The sequence below is a fragment of the Helianthus annuus genome, chromosome 12 (assembly GCF_002127325.2).
Source record: "Helianthus annuus cultivar XRQ/B chromosome 12, HanXRQr2.0-SUNRISE, whole genome shotgun sequence".
In the NCBI taxonomy this organism is placed as follows: domain Eukaryota; kingdom Viridiplantae; phylum Streptophyta; class Magnoliopsida; order Asterales; family Asteraceae; genus Helianthus; species Helianthus annuus.
The window spans coordinates 63,440,887-63,454,910 of NC_035444.2; the positions used below are offsets into that span (position 1 = coordinate 63,440,887).

The following is a 14,024-nucleotide window of genomic DNA, read 5'->3' on the forward strand; positions in this document are numbered from 1 at the left end:
CGGAGGCCCTCGTCGACACCTATCTAACTAGTCAACTAACAAGTATCCAATTCAGTCCTGGCAAGTTGGTTTAGTGGTTAGTCACTTGGTTTCTCTACTTGAGATTCCAAGTTCAACTTCTACTAGCATCATTTGGAAGGACATTGGTGGTGGCAATGAAGCTTAGAACTAGGCCTCTCTGGTCGTCAGTTCGAAACCGAGCCAAACTGAGTTTTACCGCAGTGAGCCTTCGGGTGGGTGGCTTTTCCCCGAACTGATAGCTTGTGTATGCATCTAACTCTAACCGTTATATAGGAGGAGATGTATTTACTCAATTGAGAGCATCGTAGAATGCTTATCCAGTGATTCAATTAACCGTTAAAAAAATAAGTACCCAATTCAACTACCAATCCTCTTACAAAAAGTTTGTCCAAACTCTTAGATAACAAAAAAAAAAATAATGATAGATAAATAAAATAATGTATAAACTCTAAACCAAAAATAAAAACGAAAAATAAAATATGAGTAGATAACCAAAAAAATAATAATAGATAAATAAACTAATGTATAAACTCTAAACCAAAAATAAAAAGCATGTAATAACACAAACATTTATGTAATAACACAAACATTTATGTAACAACACAAAAAAGTTGCGGTTAAAGCCAAAATTAGAGAAATAATAAGTAGACAACAAGAGGGTTTTCATATTTCAAGAATCTCTTTCTTTCTCCCCAAATAATATTATCTTCGATCGAATTAACCCTGTCAAAAGCTCCGATCAACCCTTTCAACGTATGTTCCTCATCAATTTTCCCCAATTTTTCTTCAATTTTTGTTGGTAAATTGTAAAATTCGTTTCAAGTATTTTGAGTAGATAAAAAGCCACAAACTCGATGTTGTTTGAACGTAAATTGATCATCATTGGTTTGGGGATAAGGGTTTTTAATTTGATTGTTAATGTGTTGATGATCGTGTATTTTGTCAGGTTTTTTTGGCTCAAATTTGTAACTTAATTCGAGCTCTGGTGTTCGTTGATGATAAAAAGGTATGATTCTTATGATATTTTGTGTTTTTGTTTTTGATTTTATGAAGTGAGAAATTATGTTTTTTGTTGACTTGTTTGGGGGATTTTTGTTGTTCAATTTTGTTTGTGAAATTAGAAAGAAATAGATGAAATTAAAGCCAGAATATGAATCTTTTTTTCGGTAAATGTTGATTGCAAGATTGGTAACTTGTGTTTTTTGTTGTCTGATTTTGTTTTGTTATATTTCTTGAGGTTGAATCTTTGTTTTTTGTCTGATTTTTTTGGTTTAAGGTTGAATCTTGATGTTTTTTCAGGGGTACATATAATTTACAGGCTTTGAACACTTGAGATTGGTTATTTATCTAGAAAAAAAAAGGAAATTTTTTATAAGGTTGCTTTTAGTTTTCGATAGAATTGTTTATGTAGTTAAACATTAGCTTAAGTAATGAACAAAACCGCGTTTTAGCGATCGTATACTAAAATGTACTACTTATTTGAAAAAAAAAAAAGAAATCTAGGGAAATTTCACTCTTGGTTTTTTGTATGTGAATTTTGTGATTTTGAACTCAAATGAGTGTAGAGTACGCGCTATAATGCTATGTAGGGATGTATTATACAATTTGTTCGTTGTTGATCAGTTCGACTATGTGCCTTTTGTTGCAATTTTCTTTTCGCTGAATCACATTTAGATGGTAGTTACATACTTGCATCAATTAATTTAATGCACGTTTAGGTGAGAGTTTGGCGCTTCGATCAAACTTTTGCAATCTTGTTTGGCTTATAAAGTAAATGTAACGCATTGCCTATAGCCCTATATGTGTTCTTTGTCATGTTAGTGGACTTAGGTTATACGCGTACCGGATAGTGCATTTTACAACACTTCATGGATGGTGTGGATGTCAATTTAGAGCATCCTAAGTAGGTTATCCAACAACATATTTCGCGTGATACGCTATTGGTAAATTGATCTGTATTATCTAATGCATATTCTTTGTATTATCTAATGCATATTCTTTTCTTGATTCTTCAGGATTTGCTTGCAATTCATCATTCAAGAACATGGCACAACGTAACATCCTTTATACGGGTCCAATACTCGAAACGGAACACGGCCCGATCCATCCAGAACCATGTGTAGTACCTTACGGTGGTATACCGAGTTTCCCGCAACCAACTAATAATCACACAATATTACCACCCTCTGGAAACCGAACAAGTTTCAATCCCCAACACATGCCAGAAACTCACGGACCTTTGCCACATGGCATCACTCAATTCAACGGTCTCGATCATCTTCATCATCCCGCTAACAACGTATTCATGACACCTGCCGGTGCCCGCGTTTTCCCGGTTCACGCGATGCAAGATCAATCACCGTTTTTCAACATTCGTGGAACCTTGGAAAACTGTCAGTTTGTCGATGGATTTAAACGAAAGAACGCTGAAGGATTCCCGAACAACGTTCAGTATTTTTGTCCGACAGTGGGATCGAGTTCTTCGGCTATGAACACCGAAGGAACAATGATGGACGGTCCGTCGTTGGTCATGGAACCACCGGTCCATAGAAGTGGGAGAAATAGAGGGGTTGACCCGGTTTTAACTCATAGTAGCGGCCATTTGATCCCGGGTAATTACGGTGCTCATCCTCTTCAGGCGGTTCCTAACCCGTGGATGGATCAACCGTTTTGCGGTAATGGTAATGATGGCGGTGCTTTTTCGTGGAATCACGGTCCCGGTCTACCCTATCTCCAAGGTAATCTCGATGCGTATATGTTTGACACTACTTTCTTTTCTTTCTTAAGAGAGAAAATTTGCATATCATGACAGATTTAGTGGCTGCTGTATAGTAATTTTATTTTGAGTAAAGTACACGGATGGTCCCTCTGGTTTACCAAAAGTTTGGATTTGGTCCCTAGCTTTCCAAAAGTTCACAGCTGGTCATGTGGTTTGCACTTTGTAACGCATTTAGTCCCCAACCAACAAAGCTAAAGATTTTAGCGGGTCCAAGTTGGGGACCAAATGTGTTACAAAGTGCAAACTGCAAGGACCATCCATGTAACTTTTGTCAAAGTTGGGGACTAAATGCGTTACAATTTACAAAGTGCAAGCCACCGGGACCATCCGTGTACTTTTGGAAAGTTAGGGACCAAATCCAAAATTTTGGTGACCATCAATGAGAATCACAACGCGGTATGTTTCATTAAAGTCGCATTTTTGGTAACCTTTAAAATTTAGTTACTTACCTGTTGCAGGACCTATCAATGGGGGTGGTATGGAGGCTGCGAATGTAGGATTACATGGATATCAAGTCACACCGAGCAACCGAAATCCGACACCTTTCGTGCACCCGACAGCCATCACGCCACATCACAATCTCCACTGCCCGCCGCCAATGCAAGGCCCTAATATAGACTTCCATTCTCAACTTGTGTCAGCTTCTCGCAGGCTTCCAACAAACGCAACTATAAATCCTTTCCGGTTTGTGGGTCCCGCACATCCAAATGGAGTTGGGGTTGTTCGGCCTCACCGACGGGAGCTCATGGTTGAGGCAAATGCTAGACATCGGGTCTTTCCCCATTTAAGAGTTCTCCCTGAAGATGTAACATTTTTAGACGGGAAATTGTGGCTTTTATATGCTGTTTTTTTTTGCGCTAATTACGTGTTTTTTATACGTAGGGCGTTGCGATTCTCGATATCTCTGGTTATCATGAAGTAGGAAACTCGGTCGATCAGCATAGAGACATGCGTTTGGATATAGATCACATGTCTTACGAGGCAAGTTATATGATTTAACTTAACATAACACACCATTTTTATGTCGTTTCTGTAACATTTTTTCTATCGGTTGCAGGAGCTTGTTGCACTTGGAGAACAGATCGGTAGTGCTGGCTCGGGTCTGTCAGATGAATTCATTCTAGAACATCTAAAAACTCGAGTACTTGCTATGTCGATATCTTCTGCTGATCAAGAACTTAACTCTTGCGTGATTTGTCAGGTATTTCATGAATTATAATTTATTTATAGGGTAAGGTTATTGTACAAACGGGTCTTAACATGCTAAACGTGAGAAGGGGACCCATCTAGTTAAGCATGTATTTTAATCCTAAAACCTAAAAAAATTATATAATTACTGAATATTACTCTACTAGAGTAACTATACAAAAAATAAATTTCAACTAAAAACATGTTTAAATAGATGGAAAAAAATTTCAGAAAAAAAATCTTCCTTCACTCCTCATGTTTAGCACGCTAAGATTCATTTGTATTTGATCCTTGCACTTTATATATATATATATATATATATATATATATATAGAGAGAGAGAGAGAAAGTATAATGTACTTCAAGGCTTAACCTACATTAACATACATGACAAAAAATATAACGTGCGTTATTATCATAGAACGTGCGTGATTATAGTCCCATGCGTGATTATGTGGTCCCATGCGTGATTATGTGGTCCCATGTGTGATTATGTGGTCCCATGCGTGATTATACACCTGATCCAACGGTTACCATTGTCTCCTACGTGATGTATGATAAGGCTTTTTGTATGTTAACCTTACTCTATATATATATATATATTCCTAAAAAGTGTAAAAAGTCATAAAACACAATAATTTCAGGCATAAAACACACCTAAAACTCACAAATAATAGAATGAATATTACTAAAACACCATATTCAAACTCTAATAGTCCATAAAAACTTCAAACACACCATCGTAGAACTATGAATATAAAACACACAATGCTAAACAACATAAAACACAATAATATTTGTCATTCCACAATCAGAGCCTTAACATCTAAAACACAACACAAAACCCACATACATGATGTTTTAGTAATCTTCATCATATTATTTGTGGGTTTTTGGTGTGTTTTATGGTTGACATTATGGTGTTTTATGACTTTTTACACTTTTTAGGAAATTTGGACTTTCTGGCCAACTCCTATCCTATATATATATATATATATATATATATATATATATATATATATATATATATATATATATATATATTTGCAGTTTTAGTTCCTACTTGCTTATTACCATGGCCATTATGTTGATTGAGTTTGTTGTTTATATTTTTTGGCAAAAAAAGAAATTATACCATCTTATATTGACCAATTTAAGAGTCAACAACTGATTATTATTATTATTATTATTATTATTATTATTATTATTATTATTATTATTATTATTATTATTATTTTTTTTTTTTTTTCACAAGCATGTGCATTTTAGACAAGTTTAAGGGTAATACAAAAATTTGTTTGGTAACATTTTTGTGTATTTTTATAAGTTGGAGAGATTTTCATACACCAAAATTAGGATGAGGAACTTTTTCGTAAAAAAATACGAAAGTATGTTGGTTTTATATGGTATTAATTCAAACAATATATGCTTGCCATAGAAAAGAGTAAACTTTGCAATAAATTTACTGCACAAAGTGCATAAAACAGTAAACCAACTTTGGTCAAATTTCTATCTTAGGTATGCCAACTCTAGTTAGGTCAGACTTAACCATCAAGATCTTTAAAACATTCATTCGAGGCGATCTTCTAAGTTAACCGGTTTCCATGTGCTATGGGAAAAGGTCAACTTGGTCAAAGTTATAATCATAAGCTGCAACGTCGTCATTTTAACCCGTACGGGTTACCTAAAATAGAAAATTTAAATTATTTGACGGTTTTAATTCACTCGTTATTTCTACTTTTACAGACTAATTATGATGACCAAGAACAAATCGGGGTCCTAGATTGCGGGCACGAATACCATGTCGAGTGTGTGAAAAAGTGGTTGGCTGTGAAGAACACATGCCCGGTTTGCAAATCAACAGCGCTTGCGGCAAAAGCGAAGGAGTCGTAAAAGCCGAAGAAACGGGAAGAGAAACAAGAAGTGGGCTTGAAACAGTTCGGCCGGTCTTGTTTGTTTTCTGATATAAATATACAAGTAAAAGAGGTGGTGGTGTTGTTCTCCTCTCTCTTTTATAAATTATGGTAAATATGGAAACTTGGTTTTGTTTCTTTCTGAGACGTGACGGTTAACAAACTGTTGAAAAAGAACCGTAATCGTAATCTCGGATGAACCTTTTTGTACAGACTTTTGGTGGATGACCTGTCTGGCGTAATATGTACTTATGAATGTTAATATCAGGTTGAACATTCATTGAATCGTTTTCGTTTGTTTTGAATGTTCATAGATTGGAATGTATCGGGTCCGGCTAGTTTTGGTGAAATTTTTTTAATGGATCGCTAATGGAAGTTTCGGTAAATGACAAACCAAACTGCTCAAGTTGGCCGGACCCACCTATTTGGCGGTTTAACAGTTCGGTTTTGACGGTTAGAACCGGTATTTTTACAAAAGAAAATCATTAGTTTGCATTACAATAATAAATATGGTATGTATTGAATCGTTGAACCGAACATGGTTGAAAGACATCCACATTAACCCAGACACATAAAATCGTTTAACCTGAACATGCCAAGTTGATCTAGAAATGTCAAACGGGTTGAAGCGTTGTAAATGGGTTAAATATGTCGTCAACTAGTTAATAGGTCAACCTCTTTAAATAAACAAGTAAACAAGGCAACCAAAACATGACCCCTTATCCAACTTCGATTAAACAAGACAACCCTAACAAGACCCGTTTATTAAATGGGCTAGAAATAGATAGCACAACCCAAAACTTTATTTTTTGTAAAAATTACAAGTTTTGTCCTTTATCTTTATACCACTTTTCAGACGGTATCCTTTTTAAGAAATGTTGACAGACAGTGTCCTTTACTAGGTTTTTTGTTGCAAGTTTAGTCCTTTACACCCAACCCAATTAAAAAACCCTGTTAATTGTTGGGTGTAAAGGACTAAACTTGCAACAAAATACATAGGCAAAGGACTAAACTTGCAATAAATTACTTAGTAAAGGACACCGCCTGTCAACAATTAACAGGGTTTTTTAACTGGGTTGGGTGTAAAGGACTAAACTTGCAACAAAATACTTAGTAAAGGACACCGCCTGTCAATATTCATTAAAAAAGACACCGCCTGAAAAGTGGTATAAAGATAAAGGACAAAACTTGTAATTTTTCCTTATTTTTTTCATGTCGTGTCAGAAATTACAACCCCATAATAAAACAGCGAGACAACCATATCCGTCCAACAGAATCATCATGCTCAACGTTTTCAGGTAGTATCTTCATGGTCGAAAACAAAGTAACGTTCAAATCGGGTGTTATCTTCACAATCGAAAACAAAGTAATGTTTAAATTCGGTGCCCAAAAAGAAAATTGTTTCAAACCCCCAAATATATAATACAAGATCCACTAGTTAACCTATCAAACAAATACAAAAACACCATGAAAATTTGAAGTAATACCAGTAGTTTGATCTCTACTATTGTTGTTAAGTAGAACAGCAACCGACTTTCTTCATGGCCGAAACATCATCTTTTGACCCGACATTAATTGTCTGACCCTTAGGTAACGCTGCAGAATCTTCTCCGATATCAAGGGCTTTTCGGCTAACCACATGGTATATTTGTGTTAAAACTTCGGTGAAAGCATTGTCAACGTTTAGGGACTCGAGAGCCGATGTTTCCATGAAATATGTGTTTTCCTTTTCAGCAAAGGTTTTTGCATCTTCTGTGGTAACTGCACGCAAGTGGCGTAAATCTGATTTGTTTCCTACTAGCATTATTACTATGTTTGAGTCACTGTGGTCTCTGAGCTCTTTTAGCCATCTTTCAACGTTCTCGAAGGTGACGTGGCGGGTTGTGTCGTAGACGAGCAAAGCGCCAACAGCTCCTCTGTAGTATGCACTTGTGATTGCACGGTACCTGTGTTCTTGAGTTAGAGATATCTATCGATTATTGCGGGTCAAACAAGTTAATTCTAGTTTTCAAAGCAATGAAGAATTTTTTTCAGCTTTGATAACACAAGTAAAATAAATAATGTTTTAACTATAAAACAGATATAGTATCTGTAAGTCACATAACTCGAATCAAAATATCACAAACCCTAGAAAACAACAACTAAAGACTAAAAGCACCTAATTTCACTAGGGGTGTCAACAGTGTCGGTTGGCTGGCGGGCAACCCAAACCCAACCCATATTATTATTCGTGTCAAAGATCTTAGCGCTAACCTGCACGCACATAAATCCAAGTCAACCTAAACACGACCCATTTTTTTAAACTAGTCATACATTTTAACGAGTTATAAGCACCCATTGGGCTGTAATACGAGTAATATGAATAGTTTTTATGAAATATGTTGAAACTCTTGAAAATGGATTTCTTAAAAAAATTGGAGAAAGAAATAAACAAAATAAAAAGTTTATTTTCTTTAATACTTAAACGGGTTAACAGTTCAACCCGAAACCGACCAGTTAATATAACAGGTCATATTAACCGGCCCAAAATATGTTGTGCAGGATTCGTGTCATGTCAATAATAAACAGAAGTTTCATATCGTTAACAACGAATTACATGATTTTGGTAGAAGAAATCAAGAAAACACACCTCTCTTGACCAGCAGTATCCCAAATCTGAGCCTTGATGATCTTGTCATGAAGACGGATGCTTCTGGTGGCGAATTCAACGCCGATGGTTGACTTGGATTCAAGGGTGAACTCGTTTCTGGTAAACCTGGAAAGTAAATTGGATTTTCCGACACCGGAGTCGCCGATGAGAACGACTTTGAAGAGGTAATCATAGTCATCGTCAGATCTATACGCCGCCATCAAATTCAACGAATGAGTTGAAAGTTTTGGAGTATGAAAAGATGATGAAAATGGAGTGGAACTGGAAAGGGCCTTGATTCATGCAAAAGTGAATAGGCGCCGACGCGTCTCGAGGTTTGAAAGGTGTTGGTCGAGTTTTTTTTTTTTTTTTTCCTTGGGGTGTTCTTATTTAGAGGGTGTTTGGGTCAGCTTATTTTGAAGAAAAGGACTTTTTACAAAAGGACTTTTGTTAAAAGGAATTTTTAAAAAAGTGTTTGGGTTTTAAGGCAATAAGTTAATAAGTAGCTTTTTTGAAGAGTGTTTGGTTTAACTTATTCATGTAAAATGACCAAAAAGGGCATTTCTTTAAAAATTGTTTGGTTTAGCTAATTTTTTTTTCCTCTCTAGGTTATTGGAAAACATTTTACGAAACATGTAACATAAAATTCCATTACATATTTTATAATTTTCTGATTAGACCATAATAATATTACATTCCGATTCATAAAAAACATAAAAATCCACATAATGACACACTAATATCATAATATGCTCATGTCCGTGATTCCATTATATCTAGCGCAATACAATCTCTTCTCGCTTGCATATACGTACAACCATCATTCGTACGATTTGTTGACGGAACTTCTTCATGAAGTGCATTACTAGTACCACGAGGAATGTAAGATTCTTGTTGGGCCGTGTTAAATGCTTCATCAAAGCTACTGGTCTTTCTAATAAAGTTATGGACCGCCATCGATGCTATCACAATACTCACTTGGTGCTCGTATGTGTAATTAACATGCATATCTCTCAATAACGCCCACCTAGCTTTCCACACTCCAAAGGTCCGCTCAATAATATTCCGCAATGACGAGTGGTGATAGTTAAGTGTCTCTTTTGGTCCGCGAGGAGCACGCATAGCACTACTCTGTCCACGTCGAAATTCTGGTATATGATAACGAATGCTTTGACCTTTGTATGGAGCAAGATACCCATTAATATTTGGGTATCCGGCATCAACAACGTAATATTTACCTACAAATATAAAAAACAGTTGTTTGTCATTTCAAACAAGTATTAAAAACATAAAAATTGCATTATACTAACCACCCATTGGATGTGGGAAATTAAGCTCCGGCCTCCGTAAGGCTTCATTGAAGATTCGGGTGTCATGTGCACTACCCTCCCATCCAGCCCATACGAATGTAAAGCACATGTTAAAATCACAAACAGCCATTATATTTTGTGTCGCATATCCTTTTCGACCAATGTATTTCGGTTGGTCCTTCGATCGAACTGATGCCCTCACGTGAGTCCCATCAATAGCCCCAATGCAATCCTTGAATATTGGATAATACCGAGGATTATTTAATATATAATCAGGTACATCATCATTATAGTTTGCGGATGGCTTGATGATGTCAGCACTCATCTTTAGCACCGCCGCCAACACTGCATGGAAATGTCTATGAATGGTTTCTCCAGAATGATTAAAAGATTCTTGGACAAACCTATTTGTACACCCATGAGCCAAAGTCATCAAGAAGATTCCGACCGACTCCTCGACAGACACATTACGGGTTTGTTTCAATCCGTAATTCGTAACAAGATCTCTGCATAACTGTCTAAAAACTGGCACGTGCAACCTAAATATTTCATAACACCGTCTAGGATGGCCAGTTAATATTTCATTAATATACATGTGGCCTGTTCGACCCGACGTGTGACATGGCCTTCTTGTATTATGCAAGTCACGAGCTATTATTATCCCTTGGACAGCTATTCCACATAACCTTTTGAATTCTATATCCTCATCCACAAAATTTTCTTCATCACCGTCATACGAATCAGAGTCATCACTGTCCATCCTATTAATACAAAAATGTAAACAATAATACATTATATAAAAAGTAGAAATTTTAAAGGTAGAAATAAACCACAATGTCAAAAGGTAGCATAAATTTTAAAGGTAGAAATAAAACACAATGTCAAACGATATCACATAATGTCAAACGATAACACAAAACATAAAATGACAAATCATTCTTCCATAAGAGACTTAAGGAGCTTCATCTTTGCTGCATGAGTTGTTGGATACATAAACGCTTCACGGTTTGGCTTTTTGATTAAAACACGCAATGCACGTGTATAATCTTGTGAATCTTCTTCGAAACCGGGAAAAGTGATGACAATGTTCATGCAATCTACAATTGTTGGGGAGGCATCATTTGGTGGAAAAGTTTGTGTGCTTTTTGTTGATAACGCATCTAATACTACATCAAGCTTGTCCTCGAAAGATGACGTTTTGCTCTTGGTTGAACGTTTGTGAGTAACATTCTTAGATTTCTTCCTTTTACTCGAACTACTTTCGACGAAACTAGGAAACAAACCATCATCATCACCTAAACTTATTTCATCACTATCGCCTTTGCCCTCAATATTTTCTTCACTTCGAACACCGCTCACGGTGCTATCCTTTTGAAATTGTAACGGAGTCATAGCGTTTTCTCCGGTGGCAACCGAATCCCGAAACAAAGTAGCATAATCCGACTCATAGATGCTCAAATCTGCACCCCTAAATTTGGCAAAGTCTTTATCTTCCTACAACAAAAACATAAAATAAAACTTAGAGTAGCCTTGCATTATGTCTTTAATTATAAGTTTATTATAACTTACCTTTATTTTCTCATCCCACCACTCGGGCGATGCGTCGATGAAGCTTCTCGTCCCACCAATCCCAGTTTCAAGTCTCATCAGGCGGTCATAAATCTTCCATTCTTTTTTCATGCTATCCCATTTGTTTGTCATTTGTTTTTTATCAAGGGTTTTACCTGTTTTTTCGTTCATGGTTTGTAATATATTCGCCCACCCAGCCTTAGTAAAGGACGTAGTGGGTTTATTCCCTCTTTCAACTTCAAGCACGCATGCATTGATAAACTCCTTGAACGTAATATCATCCCACTTAAATTTTGATCTAACCTTGTTAGGTGGTGTTTCAAAACAAACAACATTTGGATGGTTTTCATCCATTTTCTGAATGCAAAAACTGTAAAAATCGCTAGAACAAACTCAAGATTATACAACAAACTCAAGATTATACATGTCAAGATTATACATGTCAAGATTATACAACAAACTCAAGATTATACATGTCAAGATTATACATGTCAAACAAAATTAACAACAGAGATTATACATGTCAAAATTAACAACAGAGATTATACATGTCAAAATTAACAACAAACTCAATACATGTCAAAATCGCAGACCTTGAATAAACACAGAGAATAAACAAACAAAATTAACAACAAACTCAAGAACAAAAGCGATTAACAAAAGCAGATGGTTAACAAAAGCAGATGGTCAAGAACAGATGGTTAACAAAATTACTGCCGTGAAGAACAAAAGCGATTAACAAAAGCGATTAAAGGTCAAGAACAGATGGTTAACAAAAGCTATAACCTAAACACCACCTTACTGCCGTGAAGAACAAAAGCGATTAACAAAAGCGATTAAAGGTCAAGAACAGATGGTTAACAAAATTACCTTACTGCCATGGTTGCAAAAGTCGCTAGGCGCTCCCTAGTCGGATTCGGGAGTACTCGGGAGGTACTCGGGAGTATTCGGGAGTACTCGGGGAGTAATTGGCCTGGGAGAAGAGTACTCGTGCCTCGGCAACCTACCTTGTAGCGAGTACTCGGGGAGTACTCGGAGCCTAGTCGGGACTTTTACAACCATGCTTACTGCCGTGAATTGCTTCTTCAGCTGTTGATGAGATGCCGCTGGTTTGATGGGGGCGATTGGTATAAAAATAAGGGGGCAGATGAAGGTAGTTGGAGGATTAATGAAGCTGGTAGATGGGGTCGATTAATGAACCTATTTGATGACAGTGACGAGGAGAATTGGCAGATGACAGGGGCCATTAATGAAGCTGATGACAGTGACAAGGAGAATTGGCAGCTGGGCGATTAATGGCGAGGCAGATGGGTCGCGATTAATGGGGGATTGATGATGAGCGATGTGGAGGAGATTGGCAGCTGGGCGATTTTAATGGAGGATTGATGATGAACGATGTGGGGAAAAAGAAAGAAAAGCGTAAAGGAAAGATGGCAGCAGGGGTTGAATGGGAAATTCTCCCCCAAAAGGACTTTTAGGTTTTCAGAAGTAACAAATTCTTACTTCTCAAAGTCCCTTTTAATAAGTGCAATCTAAAAGTTATTTTAGAAGTCCTTTTGTCATTGCCAAACACTATTTTTGAAAAAAAGGACTTTTAGTAAGTCAATAAGTAGAAGTTGATGGGAAATAAGGAATGCCAAACACCCACTTATTAAAATGCCTATTTTGATAAGTATTTATGAAATTCGGTATTTTTTTTAGCTGGGCCTCTCACTGAAAGCAGACTCTCTATTTTTATACAGTAAAAGTAAGGCTGTCTATATCTTACCCTACTCAAACCCTACCTTTACTTTGCTATTGGTGGGATTTACTGAGTATGAATGATGATGATGAATGTATTTTTTTTGAATAATTATTTTTTTACTGTTAGACTATGGGGTGTGGAGGGGTTTGGGTTGGGGGCATTGCTCAACACGTGGCGAGGGGGATCCACAATGTAATACTCAAAAACTAGGGGTGTGGTGTGACATGGCCAGCCATGTGGAATTTTTTTTGTTGGGCAACGGCTACCCCAACGGCTAGATCGAACCAGCCAACCAAAGCCAACCATGTCACCCAGCCCCCCGCCCCACGGCAGACTCAATCCCCATGCCAAAGGGGCAACACCATGCCCAACGCTTGCCCGGGGTGGAGCAGCCGACGTTGAACCCAAACCATCGCCGCAACCCACGCCCCACACCCCACAATCTTAATTTTATTGGATAATGATAACTTTAAAAAAATGTTATTTAACAAGAATTAAAATGAAATTTTATAACAAAATTAACAAAAGCACGAACATCCGGGTAAATTCAATGGCAAAGGCAATTTGTACTTGCAAACGCAGACGACGCTGGTGATCCGGCTTGCCATCACACTAGAGGAAAACCACATTCATAAGGACTACTGTGGTTAAATGTAACGCCTTGCTTTTTCGCACTTTCCTTAATTAGAAAGCTTGTCTTGTAATTCTATTTTCGAAAACTTGTTTCTATTGTAATTGTATTTCATTTCAAGCTATTGTAAATCCGAGACTTTGATCATAATGAAGTGAATCTTTTATATGAAATATACATCGTTTATACATTTTTATACATTGATACGTGCATTCGTTTGATACATGATTCATGATTTCC

General features: G+C 36.8%; 4 protein-coding genes across 4 annotated transcripts; 1 reads left to right on the forward strand and 3 right to left on the reverse strand.

Moving 5' to 3' along the window:
* Positions 1–649: 649 nt before the first annotated feature.
* Positions 650–6,188, forward strand: LOC110895151 (probable E3 ubiquitin-protein ligase ZFP1). The gene is made up of 7 exons (XM_022142430.2): positions 650–775; positions 970–1,027; positions 2,037–2,759; positions 3,259–3,605; positions 3,683–3,781; positions 3,858–4,001; positions 5,735–6,188. The coding sequence occupies exons 3-7, from the start codon at positions 2,066–2,068 to the stop codon at positions 5,879–5,881; spliced, it is 1,431 nt and encodes a 476-aa protein (XP_021998122.1). The 5' UTR covers positions 650–775; positions 970–1,027; positions 2,037–2,065; the 3' UTR covers positions 5,882–6,188.
* A 1,038-nt stretch (positions 6,189–7,226) lies between these two features.
* LOC110895149 (ras-related protein RABA1f) lies at positions 7,227–8,894 on the reverse strand. Its single transcript, XM_022142429.2, has 2 exons — positions 8,531–8,894; positions 7,227–7,847 (listed from the first exon to the last, which is right to left on the reverse strand). The coding sequence occupies exons 1-2, from the start codon at positions 8,749–8,751 to the stop codon at positions 7,415–7,417; spliced, it is 654 nt and encodes a 217-aa protein (XP_021998121.1). The 5' UTR covers positions 8,752–8,894; the 3' UTR covers positions 7,227–7,414.
* Positions 8,895–9,283: 389 nt separating this feature from the next.
* Positions 9,284–10,165, reverse strand: LOC110892993 (putative nuclease HARBI1). The gene is made up of 2 exons (XM_022140119.1): positions 9,841–10,165; positions 9,284–9,768 (listed from the first exon to the last, which is right to left on the reverse strand). Exons 1-2 carry the CDS (start codon positions 10,163–10,165, stop codon positions 9,284–9,286), a joined length of 810 nt encoding a protein of 269 aa, XP_021995811.1.
* Positions 9,869–11,778, reverse strand: LOC110895148 (L10-interacting MYB domain-containing protein). Its single transcript, XM_022142428.2, has 3 exons — positions 11,410–11,778; positions 11,124–11,334; positions 9,869–10,244 (listed from the first exon to the last, which is right to left on the reverse strand). Exons 1-3 carry the CDS (start codon positions 11,761–11,763, stop codon positions 10,168–10,170), a joined length of 642 nt encoding a protein of 213 aa, XP_021998120.1. The 5' UTR covers positions 11,764–11,778; the 3' UTR covers positions 9,869–10,167.
* Positions 11,779–14,024: the final 2,246 nt, after the last annotated feature.

Bases quoted from the DNA above. Each gene is read 5' to 3' on its own strand.
- LOC110895149 (XM_022142429.2), bottom strand. From the start codon at position 8,751: ATGGCGGCGTATAGATCTGACGATGACTATGATTACCTCTTCAAAGTC. The intron at 7,848-8,530 runs GTGTGTTTTCTT...TCAAGAACACAG, and splicing joins GATACTGCTGGTCAAGAGAG to GTACCGTGCAATCACAAGTG.
- LOC110895151 (XM_022142430.2), top strand. From the start codon at position 2,066: ATGGCACAACGTAACATCCTTTATACGGGTCCAATACTCGAAACGGAA. The intron at 3,606-3,682 runs GTAACATTTTTA...TTTTATACGTAG, and splicing joins TAAGAGTTCTCCCTGAAGAT to GGCGTTGCGATTCTCGATAT. The intron at 3,782-3,857 runs GCAAGTTATATG...TATCGGTTGCAG, and splicing joins TAGATCACATGTCTTACGAG to GAGCTTGTTGCACTTGGAGA.
- LOC110895148 (XM_022142428.2), bottom strand. From the start codon at position 11,763: ATGGATGAAAACCATCCAAATGTTGTTTGTTTTGAAACACCACCTAAC. The intron at 11,335-11,409 runs GTAAGTTATAAT...TTTTTGTTGTAG, and splicing joins GGTGGGATGAGAAAATAAAG to GAAGATAAAGACTTTGCCAA. The intron at 10,245-11,123 runs GTTTGTTTCCTA...GTGTACAAATAG, and splicing joins AAGTTTAGGTGATGATGATG to GTTTGTCCAAGAATCTTTTA.
- LOC110892993 (XM_022140119.1), bottom strand. From the start codon at position 10,165: ATGAGTGCTGACATCATCAAGCCATCCGCAAACTATAATGATGATGTA. The intron at 9,769-9,840 runs GTTAGTATAATG...TTATATTTGTAG, and splicing joins TTTCCCACATCCAATGGGTG to GTAAATATTACGTTGTTGAT.